Source organism: Anomalospiza imberbis, chromosome 1 (genome assembly GCF_031753505.1).
Source record: "Anomalospiza imberbis isolate Cuckoo-Finch-1a 21T00152 chromosome 1, ASM3175350v1, whole genome shotgun sequence".
In the NCBI taxonomy this organism is placed as follows: domain Eukaryota; kingdom Metazoa; phylum Chordata; class Aves; order Passeriformes; family Viduidae; genus Anomalospiza; species Anomalospiza imberbis.
In genome coordinates, this window is record NC_089681.1 from 62408355 (window position 1) to 62431964 (window position 23610).

The 23610-nt window shown below is 38.5% G+C and overlaps 1 protein-coding gene across 1 annotated transcript in view; it reads right to left on the reverse strand.

The window, feature by feature from the left end:
- Positions 1–23610, reverse strand: part of GALNT12 (polypeptide N-acetylgalactosaminyltransferase 12) — a 46701-nt gene that overhangs the window by 18904 nt on the left and 4187 nt on the right. Inside the window, exons 2-6 of the mRNA XM_068194844.1 lie at positions 13809–13978; positions 12899–13088; positions 9521–9706; positions 7178–7295; positions 453–629 (exon numbers count right to left, since the gene is read on the reverse strand). Of these exons, the coding sequence (XP_068050945.1) occupies positions 453–629; positions 7178–7295; positions 9521–9706; positions 12899–13088; positions 13809–13978 (841 nt within the window). The remainder of the gene's footprint in view (positions 1–452; positions 630–7177; positions 7296–9520; positions 9707–12898; positions 13089–13808; positions 13979–23610) is intronic.

Below are 23610 nucleotides of genomic sequence, written 5' to 3' on the forward strand. Positions count from 1 at the left end.
CAGTCCAAAGTTTTACAATTATCACAAGACAGGTAATTTTGCTAAATATTATTACCATGCTGTTTACCTGAAGGTGTACTGTCCACTGAAACTCGTTGATTTGCATTCATTAATTGTGCAATTCTTATTGAGAGTCCTGTGTCATCCATTTCACAGAAGTGCACATTTTAGGCTAAACAACTCCTCCTTGCTTTGATTACCCCACTTCACATTATTCTTTCATTTATTCACTTATTATTGACATAGATTTGGACATGTTGTACTCTTGCAGAATTTTAAATTCTTTCCAAAGAATTAAAAATTATACACTTATTCTATGTCTGGGAAAAGGTTTCAGAAGGAAGAAGAAATAAACATAAAAAGCACTTCATGTTAAATATTAGCTTAGTCAATAGTTAGTAGGTTGAAAACAAATTCTACTGAAATTCCAGGAACAATGGAGTTGAACTCACCAGGCGAGCGTGTGGGTTTCGGTGGTAATAAAGTTGTTTATATTCATCCATCCACACTTCAGCTGCACGCACGCTGTTTGCCAAAGCTTTGGCCCGTGAGTATGGAGCTTGTTTGGGGAAAACATGACCTACATGGGAGCAAGGATGGATCTCAAGACTTCCTCCACACTGCCATATCTGAGCAAAGAATTGACAGTGTGTATCATTAATTTTGTCTTTTGCAAGCTCAAGGATATAGCAGCAATAAGCCTGTGTAAGAATAACACCATCTCAAGAATACCACACCATACTACAAGTAACACATACAACAATTTTGTGTCTCATTTGATGACCAAACTGGATAAAATTACATCCTTGTTGCTCTTAGTAATTTGCTCTGAGTTCACATGGAAATAATCACTCTCTGGTTTTATCTGGAGTGCAATATTCCTTTCTTAGTTTTATTTTCTCATGATAAGATGTGGTCTACCATAAGTTATGCAGGCATTGTTTAAAAAAAAAGGAAAAATAAGTATGTTTCTTTTCCAAATTAACCATGAAAATAGCTATCTCAGAAAGAAACCAGTAGTTGATAACTAATTCTTACCAGAAATCTATAGATCTATATACCGTCCATACATTCTACTGGAAAGTTTACTTGACAACACAGGTAAGCTTCCCATTTGTACATTCACCAATCTAGAAGGGAGGCATAGGTGCCTGGAAATAAAATCCCACTAACCTTTTCCATTGGAAAGCTTGGAAAAGTACCCCAGACCCAAACACATGAAAAGAAAAAGCAAAGTACTTCTAGAACTTATGGTGGTCCAACCAACAACAATGAAACAACCTCCCCTATCTAAACCAATATTCCTGCTTGATCCCAAGGCAGTACTTGCACCTGAATGTGGAATTGGCAGATCCCTGCAACCCGTCACTCTGCCCTTGTGCTCATTCAGGAATAGGGTGGCCAGCCGGAGCAGGGAGGTCATTCTTCCCCTGTACTTGGTACTGGTGAGGCCACACCTTGAGTGCTGTGCCCAGTTCTGGGCCCCTCAGTTTAGGAGGGACGTTGAGATGCTTGAGCATGTCCAAAGGAGAGCAACGAGGCTGGCGAGGGGCTTGGAACACAAGCCGTATGAGGAATGACTGGGGGAGCTGGGATTGTTTAGCCTGGAGAAAAAGAGACTCAGAGGTGACCTTATCGCTCTCTTCAACTTCCTGAAGGGTGGCTGTGGTGAGCTGGGGGTCGGTCTCTTTCTCCGGGCAACAACAGATAGAACAAGAGGACACAGTCTCAAGCTGCGCCAAGGGAGATACAGGCTAGACTTAAGGAAGAAGTTTTTCACAGAAAGAGTGGTCAAATACTGGAATCATCTGCCCAGGGAGGTGGTGGAGTCACCATCCCTGGATGTGTTTAAAAAAAGACTGGATGTGGCACTTGGTGCCATGATCTAGTTGAGGTGTTAGAACATGGGTTGGACTCGATGATCCTAAAGGTCTCTTCCAACCTAGAAAAATTCTGTGAAATTCTGTGAAATTCATGCTCCTGCTTCTCTGGCTCCCTAGGTTGGGAAATGTACAGCCCATGAGATAAAGTCCAGAAACAACCATCAAGTGGATCCATTAGCCTCAGCACTCTGTACACATTCTTGTAATTACATTCTTCTCCTCTGAAAACCAAGGACTTTTGGCAGTTCATCTACACAGCCACTTTCCCATCACCCATTCTGATCTCAAGTTTGATTACTTGAAAGGAAAGCACAGCTAGGCATTTGCTATTCAATATTGTGTGTGACCACACTATGGCAGATGCCCTGTTTCTGAAGGGTGCCTGAAACAAGGTTTCTGAAATTTAGCCAGATGGGAGGAAGGCCGGATATGTTGCTGTGCTTGAACTAACTTGAGTCTGTCACCAATGGCTCTGATAGACTTTCCATAAAAGATTTAGAATTTTCCTCATGTATTCAACCATGCATAAGTGGCAGTTCATCATTCCTTTGTAAATGGAAGACAAAGGAAATTAGCTGGGATAGGCTTAAGGGGTAGAGGTTTGCTCCCTGACAACCTTCTGTATAAGACATACATTTTTAATTACATGCTATTCAAATGAATACAGCAGGAGTGAAAGATATGAGGCAGCAAATAAAAGCTCTGCTGCTAACAGTGCCAAAAAATCAGTGGTGGGACTTTTCCGACCTCTTTCTCTGGGAGTTCTAGGGATCTAAAAAGATAAAGGTTTTCAGCTCACAGAAGATAGGACTTGGTTGTAGACTGCTAACTTTTAGGTTTTTTTTTTTTTTAAGTTACTTAGAATTTATCTAAAATGTCTGAATTTGGAAATCAATGAGTGTCATCTCCACATGGCACAATATTGCATTTATTTACCAAAGTGTAAGCACTCTAATACATATGTTTACTTTTAAAACAGAGTTTCTTTAAAGATACTGGTAAATCATTAATCAGCTATAGGGAGTATTGGATAATTAGTATTTCCTGGATTTAAAAGTTTAATTTCTTGTTTTTTATGTGAGGTTTCTCTCCTCTTTTATGCTACTTTTCAGGGAAGGAGTATATTTGTCATTTGAACAAAGATGATTAAAGGAATTATACAAGAAATCTAGAATTCTGTACTGATCTTTTAAACAAATTGCATATTTTCTTAGGTAAGTTACTCTACTGCCATTTTGAAAGCTGCTATGAAACCAACTATCCACTTTCACTTTACAACCTGCTTTTTTGAGATTTATTTAAAACCAATATATTTCATAATTATAATTTCTATGTTCAAGATTATTTTTAAAGCTGCAATTTACCATTTCAGATTTGTCAGCAAATATTAAGAGCCATAAGTTTATTAGTTTAAAAATTTCCAATGTTATATTCCACGTAAGAATTATTAATTTATCTTTATTTATCTACTTTTAAATAAGATATTAGGAACAGATGCTAAAGACTACTGAAATAAAAATGTAGTTAAGAAGGAAGCACATGCTTCAGCTCTTTCATGATAAAGTCTGACTTCAAAGGAAGGAAACAATCTGACCATACCTCTGTTAAATTGATGACAAAAAGAGAATTCCATAACAGCTGAATTTTTAATAATTAAAGCTCTCTAAAAGAAAACTGTAGGTTGCTAAGCAATGCTCATTAAATTCTAAGTATTTCATAAAAACAGTACAAAAATTATCTTGTCATCCTATTACAAAAGAAAATTGAATATACTTCAGCTAAACAATTCCTCAAAAGGTTTATTCACTTTCATTTTAATGGAAAAATTATGACTTCTATATAAAATCAGGTACAAATGAACATCCACAAAATAAAGCGAGGAATTTAATAGAGAAACTAAAGTTGATTACTAAATGCTAAGTAAGTGGCTCTGCAGAAGATTCTCCATAAAACTAGTTCAACCTTCTCTAATAGAAAAAGCACATAAGGTTTCACGCATATTTTGCAAGCTCATGTGCATGTAAATCTGTTTCTTTACTAGGTCTGGATAACTCACAGCTCTCATTATAATAGCACACATTTTTCCTCCGCTTCAAAAAGAAAACAAGGTGACATTCCTTTTTTCACTTTCACTTTCATCTTGATGCATGCAGACTATTGGCATATTTTCTTTTGTTTTCAGAGACAGATGGTGGCATTATGAAAACCTACAGAATTCGTAGGTTCAGAATCTCACCTTGGGATTGCTGTCCCTGCCAGGTCTCTGGACAATTGACCTTATGCTGGGTCAATGAATACTAAAAAATAAAAGCTCTACCAGCTCATTCTAACATTTTAAGACTATCTGGAAGAAATAAAAAACATAGAAAGGATGCCACATCCTTAAAAAGAGCAAAATGTGGAAAACCCTATGTTTCTGCTGCTCTCCCTCTGCAGCAATTTTTTCTTGATGACTTGTTGCTAAGCCCCCAGTGTGGTGCTCATGCACAACCTGCTGGAAGCTGGATGAGTGGAGAGGCACCCCAGACACACGGACTCACCCTGGCTGCTCTCAACACAAGACAGAGTTTCAGATGCAGACAAAAAGAAACAATACAAAAATACTGGAAAAAAGACACCAGGTATTCTGAGGCATATCCCCCAGGCTCATAGGCAGTAACATTTCTGAGAAGAAAGGTCTTTTGGCACATGGTTGAAGGACAGACAATAGACATATTAAGCCTTGGTCCAGAAACAAACTTACATTGCAGCACCACTTGCAGGACCAAGAGCAGAGAGGGGACAGAAGTGGCAACCAGGTTCCCTTTGCTCTGAGTACAAAAGGGAGAAGATGAAAGAGCATGTTTTGAATCCCTCAGAAAGAGGAGTTTCAATGCCCATTATGCCCATGAAGTGAAATTTTATCCAGCCAAATAGCATTAAGCAATCCAAAATCAAGGTACATTGACTCGATTCTGCATTCAGCACGTAGCCTCCATCTCTCTTAGTCATCATGCTTTTAGTGAAAGCTTTGTCCTTGTTGCACCTCTCAAAACCACAAAGAATTTCTTCAACTCAGAATAATCGAAGTGCAAGAAAGAGGAGGCTTGAGGACAAGTCTTTTCATGTCATTGGGAGAGAGTGGTGTTTTCAGAGATGAGAGCAACAATAAATTAATTTACAGTGGTTTTGAGTAGTTCTGCTCCTAATTTTCAGGTCTGACAGGTTTAGAAAACACAAGGAGAACAACACTAACAATGATTTATCCCTTCCGACCTCCTGGAACACTGCAGGCAGCCAAAAGAACACAGTTAAACAACATTGTAGCGCTCTGCTCTGTTCCATAAAAATCCTCTCCACACAGAGCACAAGTACAAGGGCTCCAAATCAAACAGAGCAAAGCATGTTGCGTACAAATACCCAGATGCTACTGGCAATCTGCACTGGGAAAATTGGCATGGCCAGGCATATTTGTTGGCCATTGCACAGCCTGTCCTGTTAAATCATTTGTCTCCCAGGAGTCGCTGGATCCACCTGCACCTACATGCTGGCTTAGACCCTTGCAGAGTGTTTGTGCACTCTCTCCTGGGGACTCTGCTGCTCCCTTTGTGCTTCTCCTGTGTGCTAGGCCACCTCTGATACTTCCTCTGTCCCATGAAGAGACCACAGTCCTGCATGCTGAAGGAGTAAAGGCACTGCTCATACATGCTGCTGCACCCCATGGAGTCCTGGCTCAGGGGAACCCAGTGATGTAAAAAATGAGACTGGCTGACAGAGCTTCATAGAAGTCAATGGCAATGAAAGCGTGTGGCAGCTGGTACTGGGGCACTCTTAGTCAAAAGGAAGGGGTCAGGCTGTCTGCAAGCTTTGGTTTCCCCAAAAGCAAGATACAAGAGCAGAAAGCGAAGAACCACACACCAAGTGTGCCATATTAGAGGTTTCCTTCAAGGAGTTGAAGTTCTGGGTACATCAGAACTGGAGACTCCTGCTTCAGAGGATTACAGGGCTGATGGAGGTGGGTCAACTGCTTCGTGATTCAGGTGGAGGTCTGTTGAACTAGACCAAGGCTACTGAGTAGGCTGTGTTTGGGTTTACGTGCCAAAACCTGTTCCCCGGTTGAAAAAGGAGGTGGTCATGAACTCAGATCAAACAGCGTTTCCAGCTGAGAAGTCTCCCTCCAGAGAGAAACCACACCGACTCTAGGCCTGTGCTTGTTATAGTTCCTAACAATTTTTGTTCCTTATTTTTATACCCTCTTTTCTACAATTTCTGCACTGCAGGCAGCAGAATATTGGAACAGCAGCCAGGAAGACTCCATGCTTCTCTGGTTAACACACAGACATCCAGAGAGACAGTCTGCTGATGTCTCCTTTCTCAATAAAGTGGTTTTGTAACATTAAAATGCTATTTAACCTTGAAATCTGTTGTCACCTGGTAAAAAAATCCAAAAGCCCTCATGTACCATGAGTCAATGACTCACAGAAATGCAAACGTGACCATCAAAAATAACAGATGATGGGAACAACAGACAAGGGTAGTCCAGGATAATAAGTTGTGAACTCCCTGAAAGCCAAAAGCAGCCCTACAGCATCCCTCTTACATCACCACTGGATGGCTTCATTGAGCTAAATGTGATTTGAGGCAAACCATAGGCAGTCAGTGCTCAGTGGGAATCAGCCACAGCACTCGTGACAGCTGAGCAGAGGACAACACTGCTTTGCTGATCAGTCTGGAGTGTCCTGTGTCCTCTCTTTTCCTGCTGAAATTACTTTTCATTACAGCTATCTGACTCACACCTGAACACCTGGTCACGCCTCCTGTGGGGTACAACTCTACAGTTACTGGAGATCTTCCCTCCCACCTTTTATAACCTTTGTACAAACTTTTTCTGAGGTGAAACAGAATAAAGCCTTAAAATTAGTACAGGGGCTGCCTTCTCCTCTCCCACTGGGAACTGCTCGCTCCATCAACCACAGCAAGAACTCTGAGTCACATCAAAGCACTACAAATCTTCTTCCCAATGACCTCCTTCAAGCTGCAGGATGTAAACTTCACCCACTAGTTATCACATCCTTTTCACATTTTATACTAGACCTCAAAACAAAGACATGTTTTTAAGAATTGCTTTAAAATGGCTATTTGGAATTACAGCTATCCTGAAGTGCAAGAACAAGATTTATCTAACCACCTTCCAAAAGACTCCCTTCTTAGCACTTGCTTACATTACAGCCACCTCATTGAGTAAAAGGGCATGAAGAAAGAAACAGGAACTTGTTGTATTCTGAGGAAAATAAACTTTCAATTAAGCCACCTACCCTAAATGAGAATTCAAGGTTTTCTCCTCCCCAGACTTCCATTCCTGTGTCATAGGAACCAAGATAATCAAAATACTTCTTGCTCACAGAAAATAATCCACCTGCCATGGTCGGAGACCTATGAAAGAGAATAGTGACTCCAAACTGAATAAAAAGAAAAAATATTAAACCAATGCAACAGATTAAAAAAATGCAATATATTTATATTTTCTATTTTCTCAGTCTTTTCTGGATACAAAGTAACTGTCAGAAATTTATCAATTATTATGAGGTCATTTGAATTTAATTTTGTAATAAAAAGCTGTATCTGAAACAACACCGGAATGTAAATATATTGTCTTAAAATAAATTTTTCCAACAGCAATATCTGTACGTAAATGAAGAGCTCTTCACATAAGAGAGAACATTGCCTTCTTTGTAGCAGAAGCATATTAGTTGGTTCTGAAATTCTAAATGCTGTATCCTTATCTATTTTACTAAAGCAATAATTAAAGCAATACTTGTGCTTTAGTAATTAAAACCAATATTCTTGATCCTACTAATATCAATTGAAAAAACTCTAAGACTAATTATTAAGTAAATATAGCCCCTAAAGATATTTGTTTCCTGTCTAAGAAAATCTACCCATCTGTATGTTCTTAAATTTTTTATTAAGTTTGGAAAAAAAAACAAACAAACAAACTCAAGAGTCATGACTGGGTATTCATTGAAGATCACAAGGCCCGGAGTGACAGCACACTGAAGGGATGTACTTCCATTATGGTAGAGTGTGCACATATACATAAATTTGTATTTGTTCAATGTTGTTCCCTATTGTTTACAGTCTTAGGATGACTTTCTTTAAAGTGCCAAATATATAATGCTGATTAGAACTAAGTTCAGCTGACATTGTGTGAATTTTGCTATTGAGATTAATATCAACAAAAGCGAGATGGGCGATCAATTACTCTTAATCTGTCAAAACTAATTTTACCAGCTATCTTTTTGAAGCAACACTGTCTCACACTGTCATATGTTGTTTCAAAGAATGGAATGAGATGAGACAAGACAGAAGGAAAAATAAAAAACTCCGTAACCAGTCAAGACTTCTGTCTCCCTCCAGATCTCTCCAAACCGAGCTGTTGGTGATACAACTCCCAGCACTGCTGTTTTCTCCAGACACTTGTCGAGCTCACAGTCCTCAGGCTACCATGAAACTTTATCCCTCGTAATTTTCCTCTTGGCATGTCAAAGGCAATTATTCTTATCATGAAGAAAAAAAAAGCATCATATTTGAACTGAATGTTTTAAAAAACATTTACTCTATTTGGAATGTTTTTAAGGAGGACATACATGCTGAGAAAGACTCAGTTACTACCTCACTTTTCACATAAAAAAGTTCATTCAGTTGAGGACAAATACATTAATATTTGTGAAATACTGGGTATTAATATCATGATAAGCAACTTACAAAAGACTGAGAAAAATTAATAATTCCGTATTTTTTGTGGTCTATACAATAACATATAAAAGCACTAACAAAATGGCGGTATTGAAAATGCCAAACAGGTTAATTTACTTCCATAAACTGCTGAAATACAGTAACTTTCATAGCAGATGGAGCTAGGTTGAACACAGCAGATCCTCAGCTATCATGATATTGTCTACCATTCCCATTTTCCAGATGCCTTGTTTGTTCTATTCTCTTACCTCTCCTAAAAATACAAAGTTGAGTGACAAATAATACCAATTGATGGCATCTTGTCTTAAAATAAAACAAAACTAAAACCCATAATGAAGACATCAACCTGAGCTCTGCGAGTTAGCCCTTCACAGAAACCATGGCGGATAGAGCTGTATTGTTTCACCCCAGTAAAGAACTGGCAAAATGGTTCACCTTTGAAAATAGCATGGTGAACTACAACTATCAATACAGCACAGAAAAAAATCTTCAAAACTGCTTTTACCTTCTTATTGGTTGGTGATTTTTTTCCCCTTTTCATTGTTGCTCGTGGTACATTTTTTTACAACACAGAACTCTTTGCTTTGCACAGAGGACATTCTCCAGTAATCAGTTACACTCTTTCCACGTGCTGGTAAGCATCTGTAAGAGTTTGTCTAGAGGAATCAAGAGACTACTTTGCAATAAGTTTTCCATATGGAAGATGAAACAGAAATTTCAGCTTTTAGAGCACTATTTTTCCAGGAACATGGCAAACAGGAGCTATTGTGGAAAAAATGGGGAACTATACAAAATACATACTTTTTAGTAATATGTTCATTTCCCAAACATTTTTCAGCACCTGGCATTTTCAGGTAAAGTCACAAACACATTCACAGTTTCTAGGATGCATAAAAATTAACCTGATCACATCAGTCTTGGACTTCCTCCGTTTTTGTTCTCTTTCAGGGGTACTGTGCCAAGTGAAGACAAGCCGCCAATCAAATCCACCAATCTGTGGCTCACCAGCATTTCCCAAGTACTCAAATGTGTTCCAGTCAATAACATCAATAACAGGGCAGACAACAGCTGTTTCTTCTTCAGCAATCCTGGTCAGGTTTTAAAACAAAAGGGTGACTTCCATTAGAAATGTCTCTAAAAATAAAAAACTAGAACTGACAAGAACAAAGAATGCTTACAATGCCAAACATGAAGTTTTTTCTCCTTTTCAATTCACATGGGAATGGAAATGATGGTACAATAAATACAAGAATAACCCCCATTTTCTTACATCAAGCATCAGCCTTCCTGGATGGTGGAAGCAAGATATGCCAGATGGCTTGAGGTAACACATGTAGCATCTGGCTTGGCTGCCATAGCCAGCATCACTTTGTCAAGAAAAAAAAAGCATTCCTTTTCTTTTGTACAGGTAGCAGTTTTAGAAAGCAGTCTGATTGCATACTTTTGCAGTGATGAGTAATAAACCAGCCAGACTCTTGGCCCTTGAAGTCATGGCTGTTCTTGTAACTGTGATCATCTGCAAATGTGGTACTGAGTACTGTAACAGTAACTCACAAAGAAGACCTGAGCTTAGAAAAAACTAAACCTGCAACATGGGAATTAGACCTCCAACAATGAAACATAAGTGAAGGAGGCTTCCAGAAACCCTGGCAACATAGGAGATGAAAAGGAGAAACAAGATAGCATTGCAGAATGACATTCCTAATACCAAGGGTGATCTAAAGATAGTCAAGATCTTTATCATACTATGAATACGTCAGAGCTTATGACATTTCTTGCAGGTCTACTTCTACAAGGAGATGAACCCTTTCCTCCCATTTCTCAATTTCACACAGGGTTTTCAGGATTCCTTTCCAAAAGGATTTGTCCTTACAGAAGGCAGTGGGATTATTAGCCTTCTCCTCACCTAGAATGGCCTCCCTCAGTGCTAGGGGCCATTAATGTCAAGCACACAAGCTCAATGCAAGGCTTTTCTGCTAAATCACTGTTTAGCATCTTCCCTGTTCTAGTGTTAGATATCCTGTGATAGTTCAGTGAAATGAAGTAACTTGTTCGACTTAGAGATGCAGATATGCACTTTAGCCCTGCATCTTGTATTTACATATTTCAGAGGTGAAGGAAAACTGAACACATTATATTGTCAAACAAGTAAGAGATGTGTGCATCCAAAGGGAGCTCATTGCTCATGGGATTGTTAACCTAAAAATCTGTAGACTGACCAAGGGCTCATACTGTGAAATTAGAGTGGCTTGTGATGGTTAAATGCAGCAGAGAACAACAGCAATTCCAAAGTGGTATTGTCTGAGCTGAGAAAGACTGCCTTAAGTGTGAAATGGTCTCTTGTTGCTGGAGGGAATATGTGAAACAGCTGTTTTCTTCTTTATGATCTCCCGTTGAGACCTTGTTTGGTTGAGCACACAAAAGAGCTTATACAAATATTGTTATCTCCTGTCTCACTTGCATAAAACTTTGTACAAATCCTCATTGTACAAAACAATTAAAATTATACGTACATGCAGAGGAAAAGAAAAAAACAATTAAAAGTAAAAATATTTTCCTCCTCCTGTTACAATTAGTAAAATTAGTAAAAAGTAGGTAGCTGGCATATGATTTCAATTATGAAAGGAATGAAGTAAGTGAAAAGCCATCACCTTTTCTGTAAGAATTAACTAGAAGGTACAATGCACAGAGAGCTTACAAACACAACTATGTTTGCACTGCAAAATGCTGACACTGTTGCATTGCTGTCATACATTTGAGTCAGATATGCCGCAGAAAAACCCCTTAGAGATGTATGTCTGCATTTGCAGCAAGAACAGCAGGAATTCCAAGAGAGGGCTAACTTTTTACAGGTGGTGACTATTGCGTTTAAAAAATCCCAATCCTTCCTCAAGACTGCCATCTAGTGGTGCGCTAAAGAAGTGAAGAAATCACAGACTTTTCCCCCATCATACACTTTTTTTAGGCGACAGTGGTTAAACCTATGCTCATGGTTTGATGTTTATCTCTTTTTCTTTCTTCACGCTATCATAGCTACCCTACAGTTATCTGGAATACACTCGGTTTGAAATTTAGAAACAAGGTAAGTACGGCAATTTTAAGAAAACAAAAAAATGAAATTGTATTCTAGATACAATTTCAAAGGGACATAGGGAATTTGGGAACACAAGTCCCACTAGGAATTACGAAGACTTGCACACATCAAGAAGCTTTGTGCTTTTGGAAGCCTCTCTCCAGTTTGTATTAGGGTTATTTTTCTGGTCATTTTCTGTACTCTACAGTACCTGGTCAGAATCTTAAAAGGATCCAAATCAAAACACTGGCCTTGAGGAAATATTTTTTTTCTTTTAATTATGTTTAAAGAGAGCTGGTTCTCTATATGCTATATTTAGAAGATCTGATTCAGGTCCTGTACCTATCAGTATCTGCTAATGGCAACCAAGGGGATAAAGCCATGAGCTGTTAGCAGAAGGGGCAAAACCAATAGAGCCTTGTAATTTGGTGCAGGAGCAGCAGGTGCTGTGGTGAGGTGCCAGTGGCTGAACCCATAGCAGGAAAAGTGCATGTATGGTTGCTGGCTACACATTGGTGAGGCTTCAATAATATAATAAATATTCTTAGCTGAAACAGAAGGCTAGTGTTCCGGTTTCTAGGGGTTTTTTGTTAGAGTTTTGGGAAGGTTCCTTGGGTTTTTTGTTGTTTGTTTGCTTGCTTTTAATTAATGAAAGTTTTCTGAACAGCCTGATGGATCTGCAGAATTAACAAGAGACCACACAGGCATAAAGTACAGTATCCCAGGACAGATGGTTTCCAAGCAATAGTCAATGTTGACATAACATTTACTCCTCCCTATCTTACACCATGATCCTTTATGTCAGAACCAGTCTGGAAAGGTGGATTTGCTCAGGACTACGAAAGATGGAGTTTATTGACTTGTATTATGCAAACATTGCCTTGCAGGGCACACATCTTTCCAGACCTTCTGCTCACCCAGGCTGACAGAAATAGACTCCTTTACCAATGTAGTTCCAAAGCTGGAGGTGAGGACTTGTCTTCTTGAAAACCAAAACTTTCCATTGCCTGAAAAGGCAGCCTGGTCCTCAAGGGAAAAAAAATTAAAACAAATAAAAAACAAACAAGAACAAACAAGCAAAAAAAAAAAAGAGGCTGCAGTAACCTTTGGTGAACCATGAATCATTTTTCCACTGCAGAAGTGGGCCAAACTGTCTCACTCCTTCTTCTCCAACGGGAGAGAAAACCAGCCTACGGCATATGCTCACCTTGCCAGCAGTGGCTCCAGCCAGCCCTCATGGCATTCACAGTGGCAGTCCAGGAACGTTAGGATGTCTCCTTTCGCCACAGATGCCCCCAGCAGCCGGGCTCGAACCAGCCCCTCTCTCTTATTTGCGCGGATAAGACGCACCTTGCGTAGGCCAGCCACATAGTTTTCCAAAGTCTCCTTTAAATGTTCTGTAACAAGCCAAAAAAAGAGGGAATAATACAGTCTGAAAAGATTTATTTATGTCTTGCTATAGTAAGCTCTCTCCTCACTAGCATATTACTTATAGTAGGACTCTAAAGATTGTGGTACTTTGAACTCAGATTTGGCTATACATGTATAGAAAGGACATGAAAAAAAGCACAGAATTTGGATGGACACAAATCACAGTTACTTTTAAGAAATTGAACGCTTCACATTTACCTCTGTAATACATCCCCAGATCGATAAGAGCTTCTCAAATATTACTTAAGACTTTCTGTATAAAAGTTTTATTCTTAACAAAATTCACGTGTGGTGGAAAATGCCAGCATTGCCTTTGTGCCTTGTTGTTCAAACAAGACCAAAGAACTAGGTCACTGTCATTATATGAGACTCCAGGGGAGCATTGGTGCAATCGAAACTTGCTCAATTCAGGAAACCTGAAGTGCTCTGATCAAACTGTAGTCTATCTATATACACAAGCATTCATGTTACAGCACAGTAAATGTGCTTCCCCATTCCAAACTAAATTTGGTACATAAGCCAAATTTTTCACTGGTACACTACAAGAAAAACTATTTTTCAGTGATAGGGCTTTGTTGTACAGTTGTCCGGTATGTGACCTGAACAGCACAACTCTTTCTCCTATGAACTAGCTGACCAAAAAAAGCCCATCAACAATCAATACTATTTAGACTTATTCTTCCCACCTTTGTCACTGTAATCATCTACAAGGATAATTTCTTCCAAAAGTATATCCGGAGATGTCTCAAGAACACTGTGAACAGTTCGCAGAAGCGTTGACCAAGCCTCATTATAAAAAGCTATCACAACAGAGGTTTTTGGCAGGCTATAATAATCATATTTCTTCTCTCTGCATCTGAAAAGGGGGAATAACATTTAGTAGAAGTGCAAAAGCATTTATTAATTTTCAGGAATCAATTCTCAAAGCCATTTGCATGCTAGTTACTAAGTGTAAGCAAGAACACAGAATGAATCTTAAAAAAACTGCATGTGTGTGAAAAATTGCATGAGAAGACATTAGGAATTTGCTCTTACAGAGGTTCCATTTCCACAGAAGCATTATGGATAAAATTCTGCAAAATATCAAAATGTCTAAAAAGAAAAGTAATAGGAGGTATTCTGGGCTGGTGTAGCTGCAGTAGCTATCTTCGCCCAATTTCAAATAGAAGAACAAGCGGTGGCAAAATGTGCCTCAGATTAAAGGAAAAAAAAAGAAATATAAAAACCTAAGTGCAGTAAAAACAGTAACATAAACCAGCGATAACTGTTGCTTTGGAAAACAGAACAAGTGCTAGACAGTAAAAATATGACTGTGAAGGAACAACAACATATAAGAAGAAAAAAACCCAAACCAAACAACCAGCAACAAAACTGAAATGTATGTACACTGAAGCAGAATTTGGAGAGACCACACAACTGGCAAAATTTAATAGCGAAATCCACGGAAACCTAAAACAGATATAGAAATGCATGGTTTTGGCTCTATGGAGAGCCAGAAAGTTTGCAAACCTTTGGATTAAGCTCCAGAATGTATTTCCTATAAACATATATATGAACTTCCCTAAATGAACATAAGGATGCCAAGAAAGTTATAGCTGAGCCAAATGTATAAATTCTTAAAAGAATCCCCTAGTTTAGAAGAATTATAAAATAACGATGGCATTTTCTACAATTTCTCCTCTTTGTTTAGAGCATTCCATGTTGACAGTTTTTATTGCCTGGAGTCACCAAAGTTTGTAAGGGGCAGAAGGACAGACTTCAGCTTCTGTAGACTGCTAAATCACAACAGATACCAAAGCAGGTAGGACATCCCTCCTGCCAAAACAGAACAGCAGCAAGTCCTCCAGAATATATGCTATGGGGAGCTGAAAAGGGAAATTAAAACTGATCAGCAGAAAATGTGACAGGAAAATATCTTAGGTCAATTTAGGGGCACAACAGTTCGCCAAAACACTAAGAAAATTACATTAGAAGCAAACTGCTTACCTATAGCACACTGAGAATATTTTAGCAAACTATTTAAGGTTGCTGTATCTGCAATTAAAAGAGGCTTATAGGTTTCTTTGGAGATTAGGCAGTATCTATTAAGATATGTTGTACAGAAAGAAAACAAATCTGAATCTGATTATGCCTAAAATTAAAACTCTTACAATGGAAACAAAAAGTCTGTAGAGTAGTTCTGTAATAAATACGTGAAAATGAGGAAGCAGCAAGGACAAATGACACTCGGGCAAAGGAGGCATCAAAGGCTGCTTCTCAAACATGACAGGAACACCCTGTGACAACACCTGTGCATACAGACATAGATACATAGGTAGGTAGATACACACACTGATGTAGTGAAGTACAAGAATGCCTGTCCCTCCAGGCTGTAACTTGTCCTGAGGGGCTTTCACAGAGGGAACTGTCTCACACCAACACCTGGTGACAGAATTGATTTATTTAGCCAGACATTCATGTATTGACACATAAAAAGGAGTGGTGAGTGACATTTTAATTAACTTCTTTAATTTTAACGCAGAAAAACCCACTCTATGAATCCAATTTTAGAAATACATATTTAATTTAGCCTATTGAAAAACATTTTTGCTCAGTACTGCCAGGAAAAAAATCCATAGATATCAGCCACTTGTACCAGGTAATTTTGAGTTCGTTTCTTGATGGAAATAGGATCTCTACATACCCATTTTAGAAAGCTGAAGGAAAATATACATAAATTTTAAAAAACACCAGGAAAGCATTCTTTGAAAAATATGTCTGGAAGATTCATGGAAAAATAATGCTGTATTCCATTTAAAGAGAAGAAATCCAAAAGGTCTAAAGAAGCTTATAAGTCTAATTATAGATTAAAGACTTCAATGGATTTGCCTGAAATTACATGCTGGAGATGGAAAACATAATTTGGCACAGAGCAAGGCAATCCCCACACTGTTTGTGATTTACTGTGCATTGCTGCCTCCTTCCTTGAGCACCCCCCACACTGCAGGAAAAAGTCAGTCTACTACAGGACATACCAGCACACACATTTCTTAGGTTTACAAAGTCAAGAAAGAGGCCAGCACGAAAAAATGGGTTTAATTTACCAGCTCCATGGAGGAAGGCAGCACTGGAGTGCAGAGAAGTAACCCACCATGGTAACAGGACAGGCTGCTGGCCAGCACGGCCACCCTGACCTGAGCAGTACCCTGATGCCCTTATTAGAAAAACAAAACAAAAAAACCAAAACAAGAAACAAAACAAAACAAAAAAAAAAAAGAGAGAGAAAAAAAGAAAAAAACATATTATTCCACTTCTCTGCAGATTTGCAAGTTTACCTCAGATATCATTTCCAAGACATATTTCTTGCTAAATTGCTAGAAGATCTCAACTGTTAGCAATCTCAAATAGTGTTGCTAAAGTGAAGCACACTTTTCCTTATCTTTCTGTAATGAAGGCGTTTCACTAAGCCTTAAAAATTAATCCCATTCAAGAAATCACAAACCCAAAACATTTAAATCCTGCAAAAATTATAGCATAAGAAAATCTTTAAAAAGCTAATGAATTCCTGAAATGGAAATGCTTGGCAATGTTGCTGAATAACAATTAAGTGGCATGCATATGGACATTAAACATTACCACTTCACAAGATATAAAAAATTTCAAAAAACCCACTACAAGTACAAAACCTGATTTAAAGCCTAGTGGTCATAACTCATCTTTTCCATTTCTCAACTCCGGTTTACCAAAGAAGCACCTTAGCAGCCCATCTTCTGTATCCACACTTGGAAACTTCAAGATGTACTTTTATTATCCATGTGTCAGCCAAGTATCCCAGCTCCTACCTTCCAAGTGAATCATTTCACTCCTACTTTTGGATTATTCAGAAAAACAAATGCATATCAATGACAGTATGCCATTAAAATGAGAGCAACTGGTGACAGCATTACCAAAATATGTTTTTGCAGACACTGGGAATGCATATTTATGCATACTATACTGCAACCTGCTTTTGGTTTCTGAGTAGGGCACTCTTTAGTGTCACCCTCAAACCCATAACACTGTCCTTTCCAATAGAGAGGATCATGTTAAGACACAATTAATTGCATCTCACATTATTCATCCTAAAAACTACCTGTCACCTTTGATCAGATCATCAGGGTTCTGCAGGTCCATAAAGACAGATGCAGAAGACAACTCACCTCACCCTCCTTAAGTCATTGATCCAGCACAGCCCAAGAGACCTCAGTGGGTCCCTCTTGTCTATAGAGGTTTGATTATGGAACAGTTGCTTAACTGAGTAAAGTTAAATGTGTGTGTGTCCCTACCACTGGCTGTGATACATCACGTATCAAACCTATAGAGGTTTGATTATGGAACAGTTGCTTAACTGAGTAAAGTTAAATCAGTGTGTGTCCCTACCACTGGCTGTGATACATCACGTTGAACCTAGTCATCATAACCACCAAATGGTTGGTAAAAACATAACACAGACATAAGGAAATTAGTTACCTGTAAGTATGACACTTCCAAACCTGGAAAATAAATGCAGATGTCTTTGAAGTTCAACATTCTTTCACAATTCTCCTTATCTTATTCAATCACAGGAACTTTACTGTTCTGTAATAATTTTGTAATTTATAATTTAAAATAAACAATTACCCAAATTTAAAATGGCATGTTGTGCATGTTGAGTGGGTTCATTTTCTTCAGAGAAGTACACATATCTCTAGTCAATCTGATTTTGGTAACAGTTATGAGATACCAGGATGAGTCACTGAGGAAAAGCCTGTTGCCAACACATCCAAGAGGCTTTTCTAGAGGCAACAAAATAACCACATATAGTTTTAAACAGGACTCAGATTTCAATGACAAACACGGGTATGTAATGAATAAGAGCCACAACAGGTATGGCAATGCAAAGGAGTGACACCTGCTCAGTCTCTACCCTCCGATCACTCCTGCTCTCTTCAGATTCACTAGAAAATGCACAAGAAGAAGCATTGTGCACAGTAGAGTGACACTCAGAGAAAACATGGCCAGGATTGCCCCAGCTATCTTCCAAGGAGCAGAGAGGGACACTACAAAGCTTCTGCATCATCCTTCATTTACCTCAGGCACTCTCTGCCACACTGGGTGGGTGTTCCAGCGATCCTCTTACTCGATCACTGCGGCATGAGACAGGCATAAAACAAACAAAAGCTTTGTCTTCTGGCATATCTTATCAATTTACACTAAGACAACATCTATAACTTAGAATTCTAAATGTGTTCATCTAAAAATCTTTAAATCTCTCAGTGGGAAGAAAGAGAAAATAATGCTGGTATGTACCTGAACACAAAACCATGTTCACTATGTACCGCCCTTCCTCTATGTTTCACTACAGCTTTACACAAACATCTAAGTCCACAAAATGCAAATCAGCCAAACATGTAAAAGTGTATCATCATACATCCAAATTCCTGTGGGTTTTGGTTTTGCCTTTTTTACATTGCATTTCTAAATCACAGTCTAACAGAGAGTAAACAGCTGACAAGTTTAATAAATTAACCTTGGAATCTACTACACTACACAGTCTTCTGTTAGCAAGTTTTACAATAGGTTATTTATTAGAAACTAAGGAGACATCACTCAGGAAATGCCTAAACAAAATTAAATGGGTTGTTTTCAAGAACATTTGTGTCAATTAATGTAATCACTCAATTTATTTCTTTGTAAAGAGCTGTTTCTCTAAGAGATGTGTATCTATACACGGGGAAAGAGCATGAATGTGTGCACACTGGGCGCACTGCCATGAGTTAATTAGGAATGGTTGCTGACATGCTTTTACTTGAGACTTTCACCACAACTGTGACAATGATACAGAAAGGGAAAACAGACTTTTAGTCTCCAAATTTGATCTTCTATATGCACTGTTACTTATATTTTAAGAAAAAAATATGAAATGTTCTCGGAGATTTCAAAGATTTGTTAAGAACACAAACTGCTCATAAATTATTTAATGCTTTCAGAAGGTACACTGCGTAAGTTTTTGTTTTGAAGTTTCAATGTGAATGCCCTAGGCAAGTTCAGGATTGCGCAGCTTCTCTCAAGTGCAAAACAGCACATGTCACTGCTGAAGCTGATTTAACTTGATTTATGTGACTACAGTATGTGACATATGTGCCCCATCCCAGTGTCACCTGGAAAACACTGCCAGGGTTCTGCTTCAGGCTGGCTTTCACATGGTGGGCTAGGAACTAGGTTGGCTGGGCTTGTTGTGATGGGCCATAGGCATGCTGACCCACCACACAACCTCCTTTCCTCTTCCTAATTTGAACAGTTAAAACACCAACTTAAACTACTCTTTCAGTAAGAGGTGTGCTCAAAAGTGACAGTTTGTAGGCTGTAAGTAAATGAGGCTGATGGGGAGGAATAGCAGCATCCATGGGCATTTCAATCTAGTTTCACCATCTTCATTCCCACTCTATAAACTGCAGAGGCAGCAATGTGAGCATTGGAATCTGCCAAGTGCCTTCACCCAAGAAAAAGCACCTCTTTCTCTCACTTTCCCAAAGCCATGGCAGAGGACACAGCAGTACTTGGATCTTATATCCCCTTTTCTACTTTTGCCCAAGCCTCAGCCTGGGGTTCCTCACACCCATCCTCAAGCATCCCAAGCCCTGCAGCATGACGCAGGTGGCAGCACTGGTTTCTAAGCCACCTCACAGTTACCAAGGCCATGTCCCTTACTCCAGGCTGACTATACAGTTGAACATCCACTCTTCACCCCTCTGTGTGGGAGAGTAACCTATGGACAAAACACAGCACACGAGCCAAAAGCAACACCACCCAAAGCCTGGGACAGAAAAGTGCAACATCTCCAGTGGAATGAAAAGATATTATAAACATTATTCTTATCTCCTTCAAACACTGCCCAACTTTTCATGCCAAATATATTTTCTTACATAAGACTACCTTGATCCAACTGCCAGTTCAGGGATTTTCTTTTTTTTTTTTTTTTTTTTTTTTAATTAAAAAAGTTTATCTGGGTATGGAGAGGCTCCACCTGGTTTTACACACCTACATAGGCCACGTGTTCAACTACTGCAGAAAAAGGCATTGAGAGTTTACAAAAGGTGTGTCTTGGTGTGAGTAGCAAAGCACATAGCAGCAAGGTGCTGATAACTGCCAGAATGGCCAGATTATTTGGGGCAAGGTTGGAACACTTAAGCAGGTGAGTTCAGGATGCTGGCCTACACTTCCTCACCACCTGTCCCAGCCCATCAGGCTAGCTAAAAGGTCCCTAAATTATATCTGCTGAAACAAACCATGCTAGAGAAAGCACCCTGTACAGGCCACAGCACTGTGATATGATCAAGTCTCTGGAAACAGAGGCTGGTTTGATTGTGAAATAGTTTTCCAGGTTATTGAATGTTCTATGGAATGATTCTCCCAATGACAAGAAGGTACTGACAAGACTGGTTTGATTGTGAAATAGTTTTCCAGGTTATTGAATGTTCTATGGAATGATTCTCCCAATGACAAGAAGGTACTGACAAGACTGACTGCCAAAAGCTGTCTTAAGATTTCAGATAATAATGGGCTGTGCTGCCTTGTATACAAGCATTGTGAGAAGCAAGAAAGAAAGACACTAAGTCTGAAACAGAAGAAAATATTTGTTAAGAAGTTGGAGGGTGGGAGGAGGTGGCACAGAAAGCAAATCTCTTTAAGACAGATTAAAAATACATTAAGAAAAAAATGTCTAGAAAGACCAAGTAAGAGAACTTACTAAGTCTGTATCCTAAAATCCACATATTTAGGAAATCCATAGCCCCCCCTATTTCCAAATTGTTGGAGAAATGCTACAGAAGTTCCTAACTGACCCAGATTCTGGATGTGCAGATGAGAAGGAAATTCTGCATGTAACAGTGGGGAAACCCGCTTGATTTCTGTTTTATTTTGCTGAGCTGAAACAATGATTGCATTTTGCTCAAATGTTTTTATTTTTCTTCCAAGATAGTGAGATAGACTTAACCTTTCCACAGAGACATACTATTTCCTACATCTACATTCAAAAACTTACTTCAGTGTGAGCAATTTGATTCAGGACAAGAAAAAATAACTTGCAAAGCCATAACTGAAAGAAGCTATTGTATTCATCACTACAAATAAGATGTGGATGCACTTGATCATTATAGACAATTGTTTAAATAAAAGCAGTTTTTGAATTTGAAAAAAATCAATTTTTTGCTTACTATCAATACAGATCTGGGAACTTTTTCAACTTAAAAATTAAATCAGCTGAAACCAAGCAATAACCTAGATATCAAAGGAAGCTGAGGAAGTCTATCAGAAGCTGGAAAGAAAAATGGTGAAAAATAATCATGTGAGCTCTTCTGGAAAATATTTGCTGGGGGTTGTTAAAAACATAATGACAATGAAAAGTGACACAGTTTTACAGATGACAGGAAACAAAAGTAGCAAAATATCCTAAATATCAAAGCAATACTGGAAGTATTGCTTCATTTTGTACTGCTATAGAATACAAGCATTTTTATTTAAAAAAACCCCAAACAACAAACAAAAAAAAAAAAAAAAAAAAAAACAAAAAAAAAACCAACAAAAAACTAACTATAGTGAAGAATTATTTTTACCCCACTTACTGTCTGATGAAAGAATTAAATATCCTAGAGAAACATTGCTTTGAAGGTCTAAAGCCTGTTTATATAATGAAAGAAATCCTGCCAACTAACACTAAAGTAATGACTAAAATGTATTATAATTAATATAGTTACTAATAACCACTATGTCCAAAAAGCTCAGAAATAAAACCAAAAAATCCTAACACCCAACAAATGACCATAGTGTTACAAACCCACCATACCAAACACACTCCTAAGTGTTTAATGCAAAGCCTTATCTTGTAAGAAGTAGTGTGCTGTGTCCTGTAATCAGATGCAAACATGGGAACACACATGCCAAAGTCAGCTCTGGGGACAACGTGCACCATCAGGTGATGGTTTAGAGGGAAGGGATGTGCCAGAAAGGTCAAGCTGCTGCAGCTCACCTCTTCAAAGAGTTCTATTTCCTATATGTACTGCCAAAAAAAAAAAAAAAAAAACAAACAAAAAACAAAACAAAACAAAAAAAACACACAAAAAATCACTGCAGTTGTTTTGCCTTTAGGTAAGAGATGAAAAAGAAGCTCCTGGGTGAAGGCAGACGTTCACTGTGGGCTGAGGAGAGAAACACTCAGCTGCTACGCCTTTTCCCAGAACAGCATCAGGTTAAAACTCCTGGCAGGAGTAGCTGTGATTTTTGGAGAAGAAAAGGAACCAGAACCTAATATCAAGGCTTATTCTTGGAACTTGCTAGCAAGATACTATCAGATAAACAACCTGGTATAATTTACTATTTACAGTCCAAAAAACAAAACAAACCATAGAAGAGAGACTATGGGCAAATCAAATTCAAATATGGGAACAAACAAGAAAAACAATATTGAAAGACAAAACAATCTTAGCACAAGATTGTTATGCTAAAGTCAAACATAATATTCCCACCAAAATAAATAAAATTATAGGCATAAATGATGGTGGCAGAGGAATTTGAGCATTTGTGTATTTCTAACTATCTATACAAAGACACTTAAAAGATATATGCACAGACACTTAAACATATACATAAAATCACACGTATACAAAAAAAACATATAAAGAATCTCTCCAAAACACAGAAGATTATCTAGAATTAAAGAACAACCTCTAAAACTTTTTTTAATAGCTGAAAAATGCAGACCACATTCAATATTTTGGGGGCTTTTGTGGCTACTTAGGAAAGACAGAAAAAAATTAAAAATCCATTTCCTTGTGATCACAAGTAAAATGAGCCCCAAGGGCTAAATCAGGCTTCTGCCATGAAAGAGAAAGCATGAAATGCTGAGTCAGCACAAAAAATGCCTAGTCCTGCCTTGCTCTTTTTGTACCAAGAGTCAGCTGAAAGGCAACTTGTGTGCTTTTACAGAAACTATCCCCAAAATAAGTGAGCAATGCATCCCAACTGTGATATAGAAAGAAAAAAAATGGAATGTCTAAAATCTGAAACAATGCTTGAAAATAGCCCTTAGTCTGAAAGAACCCAAGTGGAAAAACTGGAAATGTATTTCTTACACATTGTAATAAGATGTAAAAGGCTAAGAGAATGTATCAGTTGTCTGCCTAGCCCTACAGTCCTGTAAAACAAGCACACAAGGAGGAGCCCCATGGGACAAAATGCAGACATGTTGTTGCAGGGAGAAGAAGGCAGAGAAGCAGCAGCAGCAACCAAACCCCATGGCCCCAAGCTCATCACACCCATGACAGGGCATCAGACCCAACCGGGCCCTCAGTAAGTTAAAGTCTGACAGAAGACGTTTGATGGCTTTAAATCTCCTATAATTGTTGCTCCCTTTATGAGCAGAAACTCAAGAAATGAAGGGTAGATGTTGGGAAGACAAGCTGGGCCATCCAGACAAACTTAGGATCAGGGGAC